The following is a 20,003-nucleotide window of genomic DNA, read 5'->3' as shown; positions in this document are numbered from 1 at the left end:
CCCGGACTTCCTCCTGCAGGTCGGTGATGGGGGCAGTCAGGCTTCTACACAGCCTAACAGGGCTCCAAAAGTGAGCAGGGCAGGAGCTGCATTACCTTTCCTGACCCAGCCTTGGATGTCATGCTGTGTCACTTCTGGCACCAGATTCGAGAGGAGGGGACATAGACCCCACCTCTCTCAGTGGGCAGTGTGTCAAGGTGACCTTGTGCAAGAGGATGTGGGATGGGAGATATTATTGTGGCCGTCTTGGAAAATTTAACCCACCTCACTCCTACATTCCATTCTCTATGCAGTGCCTAGAGTAGACTTAAAAAGCTGAAATCAGATCATTGCATGCCCCTGCTGAACAATCTTCCTATGACTGCTCACCCCACCTAGAATAAAATCCAGATTCCCATGAATAAAAGCCAGTCCCAACAAGACTTCTGGCCTCATCTCCTTTGTTGTCCCTGTCGCTCCCTGTGGTCTCCTGTCTGGTCCTCCTTCACATCAAACTGTTCCTGCGCCAGGCCCTTTGTACGTACACTTCCCTCTGCTTGGGAAGCCCTGGTTCTTCTGAAGTTGCCTCTTTCTCATCCTTTAGTTCCAACAGCACCTCCCTGGGAGGCCCTCCTTGAGCACACACCATTGTCTAGTCATTATTGTACCACTGTGTTTAATTTCTTTGAACACTTGCCACAGCTTGAACTTAACAGCTCCAGTGGTTGGCTCTAGTTTATCTGCTTCCTTGTCCAGGTTGGAGACCAGCTTCACCAGATGCTTGTCAGTCTTGTTCACTGCTGAATGGGTGGGTGCCAGGTGACACAGAGGAGGTTGTGTGTGTTTGTCCTACTTTGAGTTCATTGAACTTCTTGGATGTGTAGATTCATTTCTTTCATCAGTTCTGGGAAGTTTTTTGACCATTATTTCTTCAACTATTCTTTCTGCGCCTTTTTCTTCTTTCCTTCTGGACTCCCGTTATGCGTATGTTGGTATGCTTGATAGTATCCCACAAGTCTCTTAGGCTCTGTTCATTTTTCTTGGATGTGTGTATTTGGGAGGAGTCAGGCTGGAGAAGGGTGGGGTGCACCCCACCAGATCCCTGCCCAGATGTCTGTGAGGTAGCTGCTGGCAAGAGGGAGAGAGGTTGGGGGTCAAGACGACACCTCTTCACAAGTCCAAGGCAGGGAGCACAGGACTAGTGTCCCATTGGGGTTCTCCAGAATCTCAGAGGAGCTGGAGGCCAGGGTGGGGGTGAGAGCAGTCCTTGGCCCCACCCATATCACATCAAATGATTAAAAAAATGCTCACATGCCACATCAATATTTATTATTTTTTGGGAAACTCTTTTCACAGGGTTTCTCTATTTTTCTTGTTGCATTTATTTGGCTACATGTAGCTCATTTAATTCATAGTTGCCTATGATTCTTTCTCAGTAATAAGAAATTCTTGATAAGTGAGAACAACAGATTTACAAACTGTTTATAATGAAATGGTCATGAGTACTAAGTTTCACACTTCTGAAGTTCGTACAGTTGTTCATCTGGGTTTTGGTAGTTGCTCTTTAGAGTTTGGAGCCTGTGTGTGTGTGTTTTCTTTCCCCAAATGTTCTCACTGGCTGCAGGCCTGATGTGCTGTGCTATGGTTCCTGATAGATAAGTCAGCCTCCGGTGTATATGGGGATTTGTTGGAAGAAGAAATGCAGGTGCAGGGGGCTGGCCAGGTTTGAGCAGAGCTCTGCACCTCTGTGGCAGACAGTGGGGCTGGTGGATAAGTGCCCCAGCTCCCTCGCCCCTTGTGTGGGATGGCTGAGGTGTATGCTCTGCACTGACCCCTAGAGGCCCCTCTGGGGTGAGCTCCAGCTGCTCACCTGCGTCTCAACACACTCTTTACTGCCTTCCTTCTGTTCCCTGTCTCACTTCTCCACCACCTTTCCAGCATTTCCTGGATCACGTCCCAGATAAACTACTTGCACTTGAATCTTGATCTCAGGGTGGCTTTGGGGGAATCCAAGCATAGACCTTCTCTCTATGCCTCAATTTCCTCATCCGTCTAAAAGGAAGAATAACTCCCCTGTTGTCACGGCTGTAAGGATGGGGGTGATGGAGGAGGGACATGTGTCTGTGGGCTAAGTCCGCCGTTTGCCACCTCCCTGGGGTCCTTAGTTCCTGGGGAATGGAAGATGGAGAAGGTTATGGGGAGCAGGCCTCAGCTTCTTTCACCCCTTGTTGTCATTCCCAGTTGTCCCTGCACCTGAGGCTCGCTTGTATCTGGCATTTTCCAGGGTGTGGAGGCCAGTGCCTTGGCCTGCGCAGGCTTCCCTGGCCAGGAGTCAGTCCTCAGAGGAGCGGGGAGGAAGTGGCTGCTGTCCACTGGGGCAGCATTGAGGAGCTTGAGGGAGAGCTGGCGGTCAAGTCCTCGCGAGGCAGCTTCCTGAGGCAGGATGTGGTGTCACCTGGGAGGCAGTCAACAGAGCAGCGCACGTTGGCCAGAGCCTCCCAGTGGCCCTTGGAGAAGCCCAAGGCAGGGTGCAGTGGAGCTGAAGCCCAGGTGCAGCGGGGGCCCCGGCACCATCGTAGGGCCCTCCTTTTATCAGCAGCAGGTCTGCTGGGCTCTTCTGCTGACCAGGCCCCAGGACACATTCAGCAACGGGTCACCTGCAGCCATGCCAAGACCTTCCCTGGTGCCCGGCCTGCAGGGCCTGGGGGTGCAGGCGTGGCCACGAGGGCCTCGTAGATGCTGGGTGTCCCAGAGGAAGGGGAGGCAGCCTGCAGACAGGTGGCCAGTCAGGTAGGGACAAGTGGCCTGGGGTGGGCAGGGCCAGGCAGAGACCCCATGTCATTCCTCCCCCTCCTTCCTCCCTCCCAGGTCTCTGGGTTCTGCACATTCCAGAGAAAGGTCTGGCCCTTGACTGGCTCCTGGGAGGTAGCCTCTAAGCCCTTGGAGTATCCTGCCTGATAAGAACCTCTTTGTATACCTGGAGGCCATGCCACATGGTTTATGATAACAATATGGTTTATGGTGAGGGCCTTGGGCCACACTGTGTCAGTCTGACCTCTGGAGGGCTGGAGATTGAGTGACTAAGGTCAGCTGCCTGGGTGGTCAGCCTTATCTATGTGGCTGATATGGGCTGAATTTCATCCCCCCCCAATTCATATGTTGAAATCCTAACCCCCCAGTACCTCAGAATGTGACTGTATTTGGAGATAGTGTCCTTAAACAGGTGATTAAATTAAAATGAGGTCGTTAGGGTAGGCCCTAGTGCAATATGACTGTGGACGGAAGACAATGTGAAGACACAGGCCATCTACAAGCTAGGGAGAGAGCCCTCAGAGGGAGCTCTGATTCCTTGATCAAGCTCTGACACCTTGATCTCAGACTTCCAGCCTCCAGAACTGTGAGAAAATAAATTTCTGTTGTTTAAGCCGCCAGCCTGTGGGGTTTTGTTATGGCCGTCCTAGGAAACTAATGCAGTGGCCAACCACCAGTGCAAGCCCTGGACACCAAGACTCACGTGAGCCTCTCTGGCTGGCAGCACACCGTGTGTGTTGTCACACATCCTTGCTGGGAGAATTGAGTGACGTCCACACGCCTTCACGGGAGGGGGTGACTGGAGGCTTGTGCCTGGCCTGTCCTGGACCCCACCCCTGCGCCTTCTACCTCTGCTGATTCTCACCTGTGTGCTTCCCCTGTAACAAGCCGTGAGTGTGACAACTTTGCTGAGTCCTGTGGGTCCTCCCAGTGGGTCATGGAACCTGAGGGGTCTCAGGGACCTCCCACTGCGCAGGTTCACGGAGATGGAGATGTGCTTCTGTGAGTAGGAGTGCCCCTGCAGGACCTCGGGCTCCAGCCTCACTGAGCCCTCCCTCACACCTTGCTGGGAGCGGCTGTCTCGTCTCTCCCACCAGCTGATCCACCTTTGGCCCCAAAGCCTCACCTGAGGCAGGACCTGAGCTGATCCAAGCTGCAGCATGACCTGGGGCAAGTCACCTGTGGGGGAGGACATCCAGCATCCTGGTGGAATCAGGGGTCAGGTTTGGGGTCACACTAGGCTGGATTGGAATCTCCCCTCTGCCCCCACCCAGCATGGAGCCTTGGGACAGTCACTTTCCCTCTCGGAGCCTCAGTGTCTGAGTCTGTAAAATTGCTTTGAATCACCCAATAAAATCCTGTGTGGAAAGCAGTGTTACTGTACGTTCATACTGGCCAGGGTCACTCTGCTCCTTCAGATCTGGATAAGTTGGCTCAAACCCCTTCCAACACCCTCACTGAGATTTTGGAGAATTCCTACGTGGTTATTTTCTCGTGGTCTCCTGTTATTGCTGAATTAGGTAGTTCCACTGTGAGCTCGCTGTTCCTGGTCTATAGGATGAGGCAGTGGTGTCTTTCCTTGATTTCACCAAGGCTCCTGGGTGTAGGATTTTACCCAGGGGAGTGGCGGGGGGGTGGGGTGGGGTAGTTTACATTGCATACCACAGCAACTTAACCTTGATTTTTGTTCCAAGCTAGGCTACCTCAGCTACCTCATCTGGCATCCTAGAGTCTTGCTATCACACTGCTTCCCTATTCATTCATTCATTCATTCATACATTCATTTGTTCATTCATTCATTCACTCAACAAATATATTTTGAGTGGCAGATGAACTAAGCATGGGTGTATGGAGTTGGGCAAGATAAACAAGAGAACACAGTCTTAACCCCCAGCTCTCAACTCACAATCAAGTGGGTGAAATAGACATTCATCAAAGAATCACACAAATGAATATAAAATCCCTGATATAATGAGAAGAATGAGGGGATAGTGAGTGTATTAGGGCCCTGATGTAGCCAGGGTAGGGAGGGGATGGGGAGAAGCTTCCTTGAACAGTGGGGTTTGTGCTGAAATCTCAAAGCTGAGGAGGCATTAGCTCTGGCAAGAGGTGGGGTGGAAGGAGCAGCATATGCAAAGATCCTGTGGCACCATCTTCATCTATCCCTTCCTTTTCTGATGCTGGGATTCAGCCCACCTCACCTCTCATTTTTTAGTTCCTTTTGGCCTCCCTGCCTCTTGTCACTCTTATTCATCTATACTAGCATTGGCAAATTATGGCCCACTGGCCCAGTGTAGTCCTCGAGCTATAAATGTTTTTAAAATTTTAAAACAGTTAAAAGCAAATCAAAAGACTACATTTCGTGAACCATATTTCATGCTACTTTTTTTTAAATTGGTGTCTTAATAGTTTATAAATTGTGAAATTTTTGATTGTACATTTTTGTTTGTCGATCACCATATACATGTCTCTCTTCACCCCTTGTGCCCACCCCCTATCCCCCTTGCCCCTGATAACCACAATACAGTTCTCTCTGTCCATGTGTTGGTTTATCTTCCACATATGAGTGAGATCATATGGTGTTTGTCTCTTTCTCTCTGGCTTATTTCACTTAACATAATACCCTCCAGGTCCATCCATGTTGTTGCAAATGGGACGATTTTGTCTTTTTTTATGGCTGAGTATTATTCCATTGTATCTATAAACCACATCTTCTTGATCCAGTCATCAGTCAATGGAAACTTGGGTTGCTTCCACTTCTTGGCTGTGGTGAATAATACTGCAATGAACATAGGGCTGCATAAGCTTCTTTGGATTGTTTATTTCAGGTTCGTTGGATAGATTCCCAGTAGTGGGATAGCTGGATCATATGGTAGTTCTATTTTTAATTTTTTGGAGAATCTCTGTACCGTTTTCCGTAGAGGCTGCACCAGTTTGCATTCCCACCAGCAGCGAATGAGGGTTCCCGTTTCTCCACATCCTCTCCAACATTTGTTTTTTGTCTTGGTGATTATAGCCATTCTAATGGGTGTGAGATGATACCTTAGTGTTGTTTTGATTTGCATTTCCCTGATGATTAGTGATGTTGAACATCTTTTCATGTGCCTATTGGCCGTCTGTATATCTTCTTTGGAGAAGTGTCTGTTTCCTCTGCCCATTTTTTGATCGAGTTGTTTGTTTTTTTGTTGTTCATGCTATTTTTGATAATTGTGTTTGATAATTAAAAATTTCAAACCTAGAGTCCAAGAGGGAAGCCTTCGTGGTAACCATAGCATTAATGTGTCCAGGAATATGTAATTTTAGAAAGCCCACACAGGATGGCAGATTTTAGACAGGATTTTCTGGGTAGACAGGATTTAATTTGGGTTTTCCTGCAATCCTGGAGTCTAGCCCTTGGTATAGAAGGTGGGACCTACCTTCTGATGTCCTCTTTGTGGGTGATAGTTGAGATATTTTGGTAGTTGAGATATTTGGGAACCCCGGTTGCCAAGTAGCCAAATTAGAAGAGGCAAGTATGTGGAAGGGTTTCTGGGGGGAGAAAAGGCCTGAAAAAATACGTCACTAACACCCAAACAGCCAGACCCATTTCTGCAATATAGTTTACTTTCTTAAAAAAAAGAAAGCTACAAGCTATACTTTATCAGGACAACTGGGGGAAGAGAAGCACCCGGAAGGTAGATATTAGTTGGGAATCTCTCTGAATCGTTTTGATGACATCAATACATTTTTTAATGCTACAGTAAAAAAAAAAGGACTATATTTCGTGACTTGTAACAGGACATGAAACTCAAGTTTCAGTGTCTGTAAACAAAGTGTCCTGGGTGCTCAGCGGTGCCCATTCCTTGATGCCTTCTCTACGGTGGCTTCCACGCTGTAACAGCAGGGCTGAGTCATTGTGGCAGGGACTCCATGACCCATAAAACTGATAATATTTACTATCTGGCCCTTTACAGAAAAAGTTTTCTGCCCCTAATCCATGGTAAGGCTCATCTGTGGATTCATTCTGAAGCACAGGCCCTCCTCATGCCCCGGCTCAACCCTCATCGCGTCCCCTTTGCCCTGAGGACCAATCCCGGTGGTGAGGGCTGACCCCCTCACAGCCCTGCACACCCCACTCCTCTCTCACTGCAGGCTGGGGACACACGGGTCTCGTGATTTCTCTGAACAGCCCAGGCTCCGTCCCACCAGGAGAATTTTGCACGTGCTTTTCACAGCCAGGGTATATGTTTCTGAAGAGCTTTAAATCTGTCTTGTGGAATGGCACTATCGCCACCTGGTGGCCACTTATAGAACTGTAGCTGCAATTCTTTCGGAACGTTTTGCGCGGACTTGGGACAGTCCTCTCCAGGACCATGTCCATGGCAGAGGCTGGAAAAATGTCCCAGACTTGGTTCTCTCTCTCTGAACTGAAGGCCTATGCAAGTCCCAAACCATGGCAGCCCCCCTCTCATCTCGCATCTATCCCAGTGATCCTCAAGCTTTAAGACTCATATAAACACGCTGAGTTGTTAAAATTGTGGTTCAGTGGTGTGGGATGGTGTCTGAGTCTTCATTTCCAGCAAACTCCCCATGATGTTACTGCTTCTGATTCGTGAGCCACTTTGGATACCAGGCTGCAGGTTTCTGCAGAAAGGAGGTCGGCAGACCCTTCTGTACAGGGCCGGAGGGTAAATGTCTCAGACTGCCGACAGGGCCCACCTCTGCTCTGTAGCTCGAGAGTAGACACAGATGATACATAAACCAATGGGCATGGCTGTGTTCCGCTAAAATGGTTTTTATGGGCACTAATATTAGAATTTTATATAATTTTAATCTGTCAGGGAATCATCGTCGTCTTTTAATTTTTTCTGACCATTTAAAAATGTAAAAACTATTCTTAGTTTGCGGGCTGTACCAAAACAGGCTGCGGGCTGGATTTGGCCCGTGGGCCATAGTTTGCAAACCCCTGCCCTAGACACTCAATTCTAGACTATATAGTGCATCCTCAAGACCTGGGGCTCTGGGATGGATCCTCTGTTTGAACCTCGGCGACCACTGCTAGCAGCTTCACTTTTCAAGCCTCACTTTCCTCATCTGTAAAGTAAGGAGTTATACTACCCACCTTGTAGGGTAGTTGTTTAAAATTTAATGAGATAACACATGTAAAGGGTTTGGCCCTGTGCTGGGCACATAATAAATCTCGGCTGTCGGCATCATTATTGTTATCACACTGAGACCCAGAAAACGAATCCATGCAGTTTAAAGCCTTCATCTTTTTCTCCAGCTGTAGCACAGACTCCTTTAGCCAGAACACACAGTAAGTCGTGGACTCGAGAGCATGTATCCAGGCATGGTCTTTGCGTGATGCCAGCCCTTCCTAAACTGACTGTACGAGTTTGCTAGGGCTGCGGTAACAAAGTACACAAACTGGGTGGCTTACACAACAGAAATTTATTCTCCCACAGTTCTGGAGGCCCGAAGTCGAGATCAGGATGTGGGCAGGGCTAGTTCCTTCTGGGGGCTCTGAGGGAGAATCTCTTCTATGCCTGTCCCCTGGCTTCTGGTGGTTTGCTGGCGATCTCTGGCAGTCCTTGGTTTGTAGAAGCATCACTTCAATCTCTGCCTTCATCTTCACATGGCCTTCTCCCTGTGTGTGTGTCTGTGTCCAAATTCTCCCTTCTTTTTTTTTTTTTTTTTTTTTGTGAGGAGATCAGCCCTGAGCTAACATCCGCCAATCCTCCTCTTTTTTTGCTGAGGAAGACGGCCCTGGGCTAACATCTGTGCCTATCTTCCTCCACTTTATATGGGACGCCGCCACAGCATGGCTTACCAAGCAGTGCGTCGGTGCGCGCCCGGGATCCGAACCAGCGAACCCCGGGCCGCCACAGCAGAGCGCGCGCACTTAACCGCTTGCGCCACCGGGCCGGCCCCTAAATTCTCCCTTCTTATAAGGACACCAGTTGTATTGGATTAGGACCCACCCTAATGACCTCATTTTAACTTGATTGCCTTTGTAAAGACCCTATTTCCAGATAAGATCACATCCTGAGGTACTGGGGGTTAGACTTCGACCTATCTTTTCTGGAGGACACAATTCAACTGCTAACACTAACTCTCCATGCTTTCCAGGCCACCTGATCTGCTTGTTGCCAATGGTGCCTGTAGAATTGTATTGGGTTTGGAGTCGGTGATTGACATCACAGGAAACACATGGGCTCTGGAGCTAGTCCAGGGCCTGTGTCCTCAAACTGTGCTCTGTGGACTCCCTGCATGAGTTCCCTGGAGAGCTTGTGAAAAAGGCAGATTTCAGGTCCAGCGCCAGCTCACTGAATCACAGTCCCCACGAGCCAAGTGCCCACGTTTCCTGTGATCCAATGTGGGGGTGGGGGTGTGGTGATGACGACAACAATCCCCTCCCAAAGTCTTGGCCACAGGGCCCCCAGTGAGACCGAGGCTGGTGGCTGCCAAAGCGAATAGCAAGTGAGCTAATCTCAGCAGATGCTTTCAAAGTCCTTCTGCAAGTCACTTAGGAAGCACAGTGATGTAACTGGCTAATACGCATTATCTTTATCCATATTAAAATGAGTGTAGCCAATCTTTCATTCAACGAGTATTATCCACATAGCAATCCCATAAACCTGATACCCCAGAGAGGGCTAATTTAAGGCTACTTTGAAGTCTTCCCTGCTACTCTGATCTTCACAGGAAAGATAAATCATGGAGAAAATGTGCACCTCTCTCTCTGGGTTCCCATAGGCCTTCATTCATCTCTTTGTGACACGTTTACCACATCTCACTGTAATGACTTATTTACATGTCTCTATCCCCCACTAGACTCTGAACACGTTGAGGGCAGGGATGGCATGCGTCTCTGTGACCTCAGCACCCAACAGTGGTCCTGCAACACTGTAGGCACTCCACACTGCTCTGCCCTAGGACTGAGAGGGGGCTCCTTTGCTGATGGGCTTCCTCAAGGCCATCTTCATGTCCTTGTTCCTTAGGCTGTAGATAAAGGGGTTCAGCATGGGGATGACTACTCCACACATCAGGGCGGCTGCCTTGTCCTTCTGGGAGGAGGCGGGAGATGTGGGCTGCAAGTACACGGCAAAGATGGTGCCATAGAACAGTGACACCATGGTGAGGTGCGAGCCGCAAGTGGAGAAGGCTTTCCACTTGCCCTGAGCAGAAGGGATCTTGAAGACCGCTTGGAAAATGCAGGTAGGAGAGCAGGATGCACGAGAGTGGGCTGACACCCATGATGATGCCGAAAGCAAAGATCACCAGCTCATTGGTGTGTGTGTCCAAGCAGGAGAGCTTCAGCAGGGGCATGAGGTCGCAGAAGTGGGGGATTTCAGAGCCGGCACAGAAGGTCAGCTGAGCCGTGAGGCAGGTGTGCACAAGTGACTGGAGGTTGGTGATGAGCCACGGCCCCCCTACTGGCAGCACACAGATACGGGGGCTCACGATGACCGAGTAGCGCAGAGGGTGGACAATGGCCACAAACTGGTCAATGGCCATCATGGCCAGGAGGAAGCTGTCCATGGTCCCGAACAAGTGGAATGTGTACATCTGGGCTAGGCAGCCTGCAAAGGGGATGGCCTGACTCTGGGTCTGGAGGTTCACCAGCATCTTGGGGACAGTGATAGAAAAGAAGAAGATGTCGACAAGGGACAGATTGGAGAGGAAGAAGTACATGGCGTGTGGAGATGGGAGTCTGTGATGATGGCCAGGCTGGTGAGCAGGGTTCCAAAGACAATGACCAGGTACGTGGAGAGGAACAGCCCAAAGAGGAGGGTCTGATGCTCTGGTTCTTCTGCGAGTCCCAGGAGGAGGAATTCTGAGACTGCTGTTTGGTTTTCTGGTTCCATGGACAGCCTGTGTCTACCGCAAAAGAAAGAAGGGGAGAGGGAAGTCACATGCAGCTGGGACTCAGAGATGGCGTTCCAGTCCCAGCTCCCCACTGAGATCTGTAGGGCTCTGGGTAAATCCACAGAATCTTACAGCAAATCTCTTTGTGTCACGCTCTCTTCGGTAGATTTCTGTTTCCCTAAATGAAACCATCCATGCCTGAGATAGTCTGAGTGTCAAAGACCTAACTTAATTGTTTAGACATAAGTTGGATATTATTCATAAACACCCTTGTCTCTTGTCAGTGGAGCAAAGCTTCATAGAAAACAAAATCGAGTGGAATCAAACCAAAACTGAAACCTGGCATGGTAAAAGGGAACTTCTCCATCCTCCTTTCTTTTTTCTGTTCCTTTCCCATTACCTTTCTCTCCTCCCTCCCTTTCATCCTTCCATCAACAAGATATAATTTTAGTGTCAATTTTATGTTAATAACTAGGGATATGAAGATGGATAACACTCCTCCTGTGTTTCCAATGAACCCCAAATTTACTTGGGGCACTTTATGGCCTGCTACCATACGATCACTACAGTAGACACCTCTCGTTTGTTGTGATGAGGACCAGTGTTGAAAAGTCCTGCGAAGGGTGGCACAAACTTACCTTCCACGTTTTAACTTAAGTATGTAAATTTATTCACCAGGCTTTGATGAGGACCAAGGTCTCTTCTCTGAGTATAAATGCATTGATGGTGGATTTGTATCAACTTTCTCGCCTAAGCCATACACATAGGCTTCTGTCTGTGCTCCAGTGTGTTTTCTATTGTGGAAAAAGAAACTAGGAATCCTTGCAAAGCAATCTGTTGCAGAATCCTTTCACAGTTTTACAAATTTACACTCAAATTGTTTTTAATTATCTTGCTCACATCTAATTTGACAGCAATTGTTTTTTTAGTGATTCATTTTTATTACATAGTATTCAGTTAAATGAATACAATGTATCAGGCTTGGGGTGACAAAACAACTCAACTCAACTGATGAGAGCAGAAATGCTTCGGCGAGCTGGTGAGTAGCTTTCTGGCCATGAGCATTCAGCATACTGGGACAGCAGTCAGCGTATGTTCAGGGGAATAGAGATCATGGATGAACACAGAAAGGTGCTTCAGTGGAAGTTTTAAAGAGAGATTTCACAGTAAAAAAAATACGCAGAGCTGTAAAGCTAAGGGCATTTTGGAAGTGTACTTTGCCATCAGCAGTAGCTTTGCAGGACAAAAAAATTTTGTATTTCTTATGTTCTGGACAACTGTCACTGCCTATTGAAACAGTTCTGCACCCTCAGTAACATATACATTTTTATATCATGTCAAACAGCTGTTAAAAAAGTTTATTCAAAATGAAACTTCCAGACACAGCCTGGACTCTTCAAAGATAAGCTGTTTTCATAAAAACAACAAAAGTGTGCTTAAATGCGTACTTGATGGAAAGGAAAGTGTGCTCTGTGCTTATTCCTGTAGTTACTATGATGACAAGAAAAGTGAGTTTATAAAATAACATTCTGATGTGAAGAAATATGAAAATAGCGACTAAAGTGATGAATATGTGAGAGCAAGATTTAAAGAAATGCAAACACTTAGGCATGTTCCAATAATATTCTCATTCACCCATTTTAAATTGCTAATGGGTATGAGGCTGGTTTATTTCCCCATCTATTTAGGAAGGAATGTGGAGTTCATCTGAGGCCCTTTAATCTGTCGAGTCAGAGGTGACTTGTGAACTCCTCTTTGCTTTGGCATCAGCAGTTTGGGACCTAGGAACAGCTTCATGTAAAAAGGCCGGAGAATGCAGATCTTTATCCCATCTGTACAAGACCACCAAAGCCTGGTTGCATTTGTCTTTCTAAGTCTCCATTTCACAGTGGGCCTATTTATCCTTTATTTCAGTTAATGAACATTAGTGGGGAATGTGTTAGGTGCCAGGCACTATCCATTTCTTATAATACATAGATGAAATAGGAAAAAAAACCCCAGCACGGCATGACTCACCAAGTCCTTGTAAAACCTCAATATTGTCTCTTTCCAGCAATGAGAGAATTTTCCTTTGCTTAACTCATTTATTCCCTGGTTACGTCCCCATGTCTTAAAACCAATTGCTGACAAGAACACATCAGAGGAGTTTAATGACAATATCTGTAAATTGTTGAGCCTTAGGAGCCACAGGTTCTCTATTTGTAGGTCTCACAATGACTCCAAGAGGGAGATGGTGTTGGCCACAACTGACGATGAGAAGATGGGGGGCTGAGAGAGATGCTAGGGGCACTCAGCTTGCAAGTGCTGGATCTCTCATTTGAACTGAGATTTATTTTCACTCTCTCACACTCCATTGCCTCTCTGAGTGTGGCCACTCACAGCTCATTATGAGCGGAGGCATTTCAAAGCTAAACTCTGTGCTATCAACACAGCTAGGGAAAACTATTCAATTATAAGCATTTTAAATTCTTATCTCCCTGCCTCTCAAGGAACATTGGTCTCCAGAAAGATTGAAGGTTTGCTGAAGTGGAATCAGGATGTAAATGGGAGAATGTAGTATATAGATGAGTCTGTGTAAGAAAGGTGACTTCTGGGTGCTGAAGAACAAGGGAGAGATGCAAATACCTGCTGTGAGGATCAGGACCCTTGGAGGTGGAAGAGGTGTCGAAAGGGGGCTTTTAGGAAGGTTAGCAGCATAATTTCCTCCTTGGTAACCTCAAGAGATCTCAAGCAAAGCCTTATCTTACTTTTCAAGGTTTTTTAGAGTTGGGTTGAGGTTTTTGAAAGGTGACAGTCAAGTTTCTCTGGGCTGCATATACTACCATGGGTCCCTTCCTGGCAACAAATTTGCAGTAGGCCTTGGTTGTTGACATGGAGTCCTTGGTGGCACTAGAGCAGTGGTTCTCAGTCTTTGAGTGTGCATCAGTGTACCCTAGAGGGCTAGTTCAGACACAGGTGGCTGGGCCCACTCCTTGGAGTGTCTGGGCTAGGGCTCAAGGACCAGCACTTCTAGAAGTTCCCTGAGGATGCTGATGCTGCTGGCCTGAGACTACACTTGGAGAACCGCTGCGCTGGAGAAAGCTGTTTCAGCATCTCTCCCATTTGTGCAGGTGCCCCCAGCTGCAGACTCTAAATGCTTTTCTTCCATATGACCTGGCACAGAGGTCTGCCCTCTGTGCCTTTTGTCTGCTCGCAGGGTATAGAATTGGTCTCAGTCACTTCTCTTTCTCTCTCTCTCTCTGGGCATCCGGGAAGGAAAGAGATTTCTCTTCTCCGATCCCATCCAGCTCACTCCCCTTCTCCATCCTTCACTGACTTACCAGGATGGTTTCATTAAGAGGATGGTCTTGGCAAACCTTCTTTTCCACTGACTTCCAGGGAATCCTGAGGTCAGTGCTAAGCCCCCAGGAAGGGCATGGGGAGACCACTCAGCTGTGATGGCTGGGACAAGTCTGATTACTGGGGGAAATCATGTGTACCCCCCAGCCTGGGGCAGGTGAGTAGGGGGCCAGGAACACAGTAGGATATTTACAGTTTGGGACTCTTGGGGACTCTGTCCCATGGCTCCTTTTTAAGGAGGAAGGTGCTAATTATTTTGTGTCTACTCTTGCCACTGTGGCCTATTCTCTGGGGTATGTGCACTTTGGGATGAGGGAGTGGGTGAGGAGATGAAGAAGTCACTAGGAATTTACTCTCACAAGGACACCGCCCCTCCCCACCACCAGGGTCCGCTCCCAGCCCAGACTGAGCCTCATGGCAGTTCCCAGGCAGGGTGGTCTGGAGGTCCAAGCCCTTCACAGGGCACTCGGATGCCTGAATCAAAGATGTCCTTTCATTTATTGTATCACAATGGAAACTCAATGAGGGAAGGGAATTTATACTGTTGGGTTCACCAAGGAAAGCTCCCGGAGAGAAATAAACAGTCAATTAATGTACATCAAATGCATGAATTTATCAAACAGGTGCTGTGCTTGGCATTGGGTATCAAACCACATCCTTGCTAAGAATGCCTTCCTATCAGCCATGTGAAGGGCTCAGTCTCCATTAACCTGTTGTAGTCCCTACCAAGCCTGCTTTGGATGGAGATTATGGAATCTCTCTTCTACTCTTGCTCATCAACAATTTTGGCAGGCTTTGTTCTTTGCTGTTGGGGTGCTCATACCATGACCCCCATTTATGTTTCCCCAGGGAGCTGCTCTATCTCCTGGAATCCTTCTAATTTTACATTTTCCCCCACTGGCTTTTTGATGTCTTTAAAAAATTTAACTCTTTAGGGCCCAGCCTAGTGGTGTAGAGGTTAAGTTCGCATGTTCTGCTTCGGTGGCCTGGGGTTCACTGGTTCAGATCCTGGGCGTGGACCTACTCACTGCTCATCAAGCCATGCTGAGGCAGCGTCCTTTATAGAAGAGCTACAACTCTACAACTATGATACACAACTATGTACTGGGGCTTTGGGGATAAAAAAAGAAAAAAGAGGAAGATTGGCAACAGATGTTAGCATAGGGCCAATCTTCCTCAAAAAAAAGTTTAAAAAAAAATTTAAACTTTTAAATGTTTAATATTAACTCTTGGTTAAGAAAGTAGTCATGTAATGAAATAATGAAATGCTGCCCCCCAATCCAGGTCCCCATCCCTCCAATTCTTAACAAGCGCCCTCAGTGGATAACCCGTTAATGGTTTCTTGTGTAACCTTCCAGAGTCTTTTTACACTCACGCGCACACACATACACACATATTCTCCTCCCTTTTTGTACATAAAAATAACATACTATAGGGGCTGGCCTGGTGGTTTAGTGGTTAAGTTCACACACGAGGCTTGGGTGGCCCAGGGTTCGCGGGTTTGGATCTCGGGCATGAACCTACACACCACTCATCAAGCCATGCTGTGGTGGTGTCCTGCATACAAAAAACAGCGGAAGGTTGACACAGATGTTACCTCAAAGACAATCTTCCTCAAGCAAAGAGAGGAGGATTGGCAACAGATGTTAGCTCAGGGCCGATCTTCATCACCAAAAAAAACCACTATAAAATAAAAATAAAAAAAAAACAAACTATAATACTGTTCTGTACTTTGCATTTCTCACTTCATTTATTTTGGTGATATTTTCATATTCTTAATTTTTTTTACAGCTCTTTATTTTCCATTCAACAGATGGTGCCATAATGTGTGTAACCAATTTTTTATTGATGGATGTTTCCAGTGTTTGCTAAAATGAATACTTGGTACACATATCATTTCACACTTTAGCTTTGTCACTTCCAAAATGTTATATTAATGGAATCACACAGTGTGTAGACTTTTGACAAAGCTTCGCTTTTTACACTCAGCATATATTCTTGAAATCCATCTGAGTTTTTGATGTATCAATAGTTCATTCCTTTTCATGGCTGAGTAGTATCCATTGTATGGATGAACCAAAATGTGTTTATCCAGTCATTCATTGAAGGTTGTTTCTAGTTTTAGCTATTACAAATAAAGTTGCTATGAACATTCATGTGCAGGTTTTTGTGTGGACATATATTTGCATATTTCTAGGAGTATGAGTGCTGGGTTGTATGTTAAGTGTATGTTTAACTATAAAAACTATATGCATATGAAAATATGTAAATTCTTATATATTTATAAAAAACTATATATATAAAACTATATATATTTTATCTCTCTCTCTATCTACCTATCGCTCTATCTATCCAGCACCCAAAGCTCCTTTATGACTCCTCTGCATTCTTACTCCATCTCTTCTCCCCAAAGAAAACCACTTTCCTGATTTCTAACACTGTAGATTAGCTGTGCCTTTTCTTTTTTCTTTTCTTTTTTTTTTTTGCTGAGGAGGATTTGCTCTGAGCTAACATCTGTTGCCAATCTACCTCTTTTTGTATGTGAGCCACCAGCACCACGTGGCCACTGACAGACAAGTGGTGTGGTTCCATGCCCAGGAATTGAACCTGGGCTGCTGAAGCAAAGCACGCTGAACTTAACCACTAGACCACTAGGGCTGGCCCTAGTTGTGCCTTTTCTTGAACTTTATTTAAACCCAGTTATATAGCATGTATACTTTTTTCCTTTTTTCTTTTAATTAACGGTGTATTTGTGAGATTCATTCCAGCTGTTGTGTATGGCTCTTTTCACTGCTGTACAGTATGACTTGGTTAAGATATTCTGAGTTGTGTATCTTTTTCTTGGAAAGAAGGATCCCTAAAATTGATATCCAGTATTTGAATGAGCATCATAAATTAAATACCCTGGAAGTCTGAGACCCTACGTCATAGGTTCTCTGTGAGAGGTTGGCTCAGAGTCACTCAGCTGGAAGACGGTAGAGTCTGAACTTGAGCCCGGTCCATTGGACCTCTTCCTGTGGCACTATGCACCCTCTTCTGCATATGCCTGCTCGTCTCTGGGAATGCTGGGAGGCAGGAGCATAGAGGTTAAACTCAGACAAGCCTTAGCTCTGCCACATGGCAGGTTGAGATCCTTGCAAAGTGATGTAAATACTACTGAGCCTTCCTTTCCTCACTGAGATAAGAGGATGGTACTACGTATCACTCACCTTGTAGGCAGGATGTGAGGCTTAAATGGTACAATGTATGTATACAATCAACACTCAATACAAGTTCCTGTGGTTATTTCACTGTAGCTCCTTTGAATGCTGATTTCTAGAGTTCAGCAGGCTTGCATGTGTTTCCAGCACCCAAGATGCTCCCCCAGAGCTAAACTGACAGTATTGCATTCTCAAAGTCATATCATTTAGTCAGATCTAGCCAAGAAGGAGTGAAGTCTAGCTAGGGGCAAGAAAAGGGCTATTCTGACCAGTCTGACTGACTGTGACCAGTTATATAGTCAACAAGGAATTGATTCATTTGAGGCAAAGTAGATAGTTTCAGACTGTGCCACTCCTTAATTTTGGTTGTTGTTGATCAACATGGTGCCCATGGGTAGACAGTGTCATGGTTGTAGAGAGGACCGCTGAGCGAGGCTGTTCTCTGGCTCTCCTGCTGGTGGCAGGCCTACTTCACTGGGCAAAGCTGGCCAATCACCATGTGCCTCTGACTTTGTACTTTTGTACCTCTGGGCTTCTAGAAGCTGATACCCTTGCTGGGGGCAGGGTGGTGGTGGTAGGGATACACTGTGCCATTTCAGCACCACAGACACAGACCTTTAAGGATTTGCTGCTGTGATTGGGCATCTTTGGGATTTCCCATTGACAGCAGGGGGCTGAATGGGGAGAGCTCTGGCTTTGCAAGCAGACCACAGAATATCATCCCTGTTTCTTATTTGTTTTGGGAATGTAAGCAAGTGATGTCACTTCTTGGGTCTCAGGTTCCTTATCTGTGAAAAGGAGTTGATATTCATCACTGCCTGTCTCTCATGACTGTTTCCGTGTAGCCTCCTACCTCCCGAGTCTTGATCCTTTGTCCTGAATGGGTATCCAGTACACCCTCAGCACATCCCTCTCAGGACAGCCCAGCCCTACAGTGAACCTCTTCCGGAATCTTCCATCTTTCTTGGTCAGTGCACCAACCTATGCCTGCTCATTTCTGGTGGTGGGAGCTTGGAAATGACCTCTTTTGACAACCTGCTCTGTTGTTCTCTATGTTAAACAAAGTTACCACAGCAGAAATGGGTTAAAGGCCTCCATTTTGCTTCCCCTCACTGCCATCTCCTGTCAGAGACAAGCGTTCTCATTCCTGGCATGACTTATGGCCCCACTGATCTCAGTAGGGGTAACAGTAAAGCTCTTACTGATGTTCATTTGAGGTTTTGCTCTGCTCTGAGATCTCACTCTCTGACTGTGAGGCTCCTGCAGGCCAGCACTGAGTCAGCATTTTAGAGTTCCCAATGCCTGGTGTTGATGGACAACTCCTGGGGCAAGAAAGACCAGTGCCCCATGCAGGCTGGGCTTGTGGAGAGTTTTGGGGAAGCTTGAAAAGGAAGAGTAAATATTTAGGGGCAGCTGTGGGGAGTAAAGACATATCTATCTTTCTCTCTTTCAGCAGATTTCAACCCAAAGTGCGCATCATTGGATTGAATTGATCAATTTTGCTCTTCGTTTCATGGTTCACCTTCTCCGTCAGTTGAGGAGTGACCTCTATTTTTTAGTCTCTATTTCATTTCCCTCCACTCCTAGTCATATGTGTTCATATTGTGTGTTCATTCAATTGACCATCTACATCTTTATATTCATTTTTGTATATCCAGGAAAGATACAGTTTTGTTTAATTTTGTTTTTTAAAAATACATAAATGATATTGTACATATATTTCCTACTGTCTCTTGCTTTTTTTCTCTCAAAGTTAGCTTTTCAAGATCTATGTATGTAGAACTCATTCATTCATTTTAACATGTATATATTATTGCATTGTATACAGGTATCACATTTTATTTTTCATGTCACTCTGGATGGGCATTTTGGTTGTTTCCATCTCTTTATTACAATGAACATCCTCAAGCACACCCCTTTAAGTTTGAGAGTTCCTCTGGAGATTTATACCTGGCGTAGGAATTACTGAATCTTTAGGCATGCAGAAAATGAATAGGAAATGGATTTAGGATGTGTAGGATACCTTTTGAAATTCTTTCAGGGGCTTTAGTAAGCATTAGAATTGCATTTCCTAATAATATTGGCTGTTGGACTGATGTATCTTGGAGTGCAGCTCTGTGGGGAGATTGGCTTCAAATTAAGAACAAGGCAGCCTGGCTTTACATTGGATACACAAGGATGTGAATTGATGCTAGGACCTCACTGACATTATTTTTAAAAATTACTTTCAGTTCAGAACCAAAGCCAGAGGAATTATTAACAGACATAAAAGGAGAAATAGACAGTAACACAATAATAGTAGGGGACTTTAACACTCCACTTACACCAATGGATAGATCATCCAAATAGAAGATCAATAAGGAAACATTGGCCTTAAATGACACAGTAGACCAGATGGACTTAGTAGATATATACAGAACATTCCATCCAAACACCGAAGAATACACATTCTTTTCAAATGCACATGGAATATTGTCCAGGATGGATCACATAAGAGGCCACAAAACAAGTCTCCGTAAATATAAGAAGATTGAAATAATACCAAGCATCTTTTCTGACCACAATGGTATGAAACTAGAAATCAATTATAGGAAGAAAATCAGAAAAGCCACAAATATGAGGAGATTAAACAAAATGCTACTGAACAACCATTGGGTCAATGAAGAAGTCAAAGGAGAAAAAAGAAAATACTTGGAAACAAATGAAAATGAAAATACAACGTGCCAGAATTTATGGGATATGGCAAAAGCAGTTCTAAGAGGGAAGTTTATAGCAATACAGGCCTATCTCAACAAACAAGAAAAATCTCAAATAAACAATCTAACA

At 45.9% G+C, this 20,003-nt stretch overlaps 2 protein-coding genes across 3 annotated transcripts in view; one reads left to right on the top strand and one right to left on the bottom strand.

Annotated features, from left to right (window-relative positions):
- Positions 1-20,003, top strand: part of SLC1A6 (solute carrier family 1 member 6) — a 164,473-nt gene that overhangs the window by 6,344 nt on the left and 138,126 nt on the right. The gene's annotated exons all lie outside the window — the stretch shown is intronic.
- On the bottom strand, positions 9,702-10,637 carry LOC131418980 (olfactory receptor 1I1). Its single transcript, XM_058563565.1, is given in 3 exon segments — positions 9,702-9,987; positions 9,989-10,463; positions 10,466-10,637. Coding segments are annotated over 3 exon segments (933 nt in total).

The sequence above is a fragment of the Diceros bicornis genome, chromosome 20 (genome assembly GCF_020826845.1).
Source record: "Diceros bicornis minor isolate mBicDic1 chromosome 20, mDicBic1.mat.cur, whole genome shotgun sequence".
In the NCBI taxonomy this organism is placed as follows: domain Eukaryota; kingdom Metazoa; phylum Chordata; class Mammalia; order Perissodactyla; family Rhinocerotidae; genus Diceros; species Diceros bicornis.
This window is presented reverse-complemented; position numbering and strand designations above follow the sequence as displayed.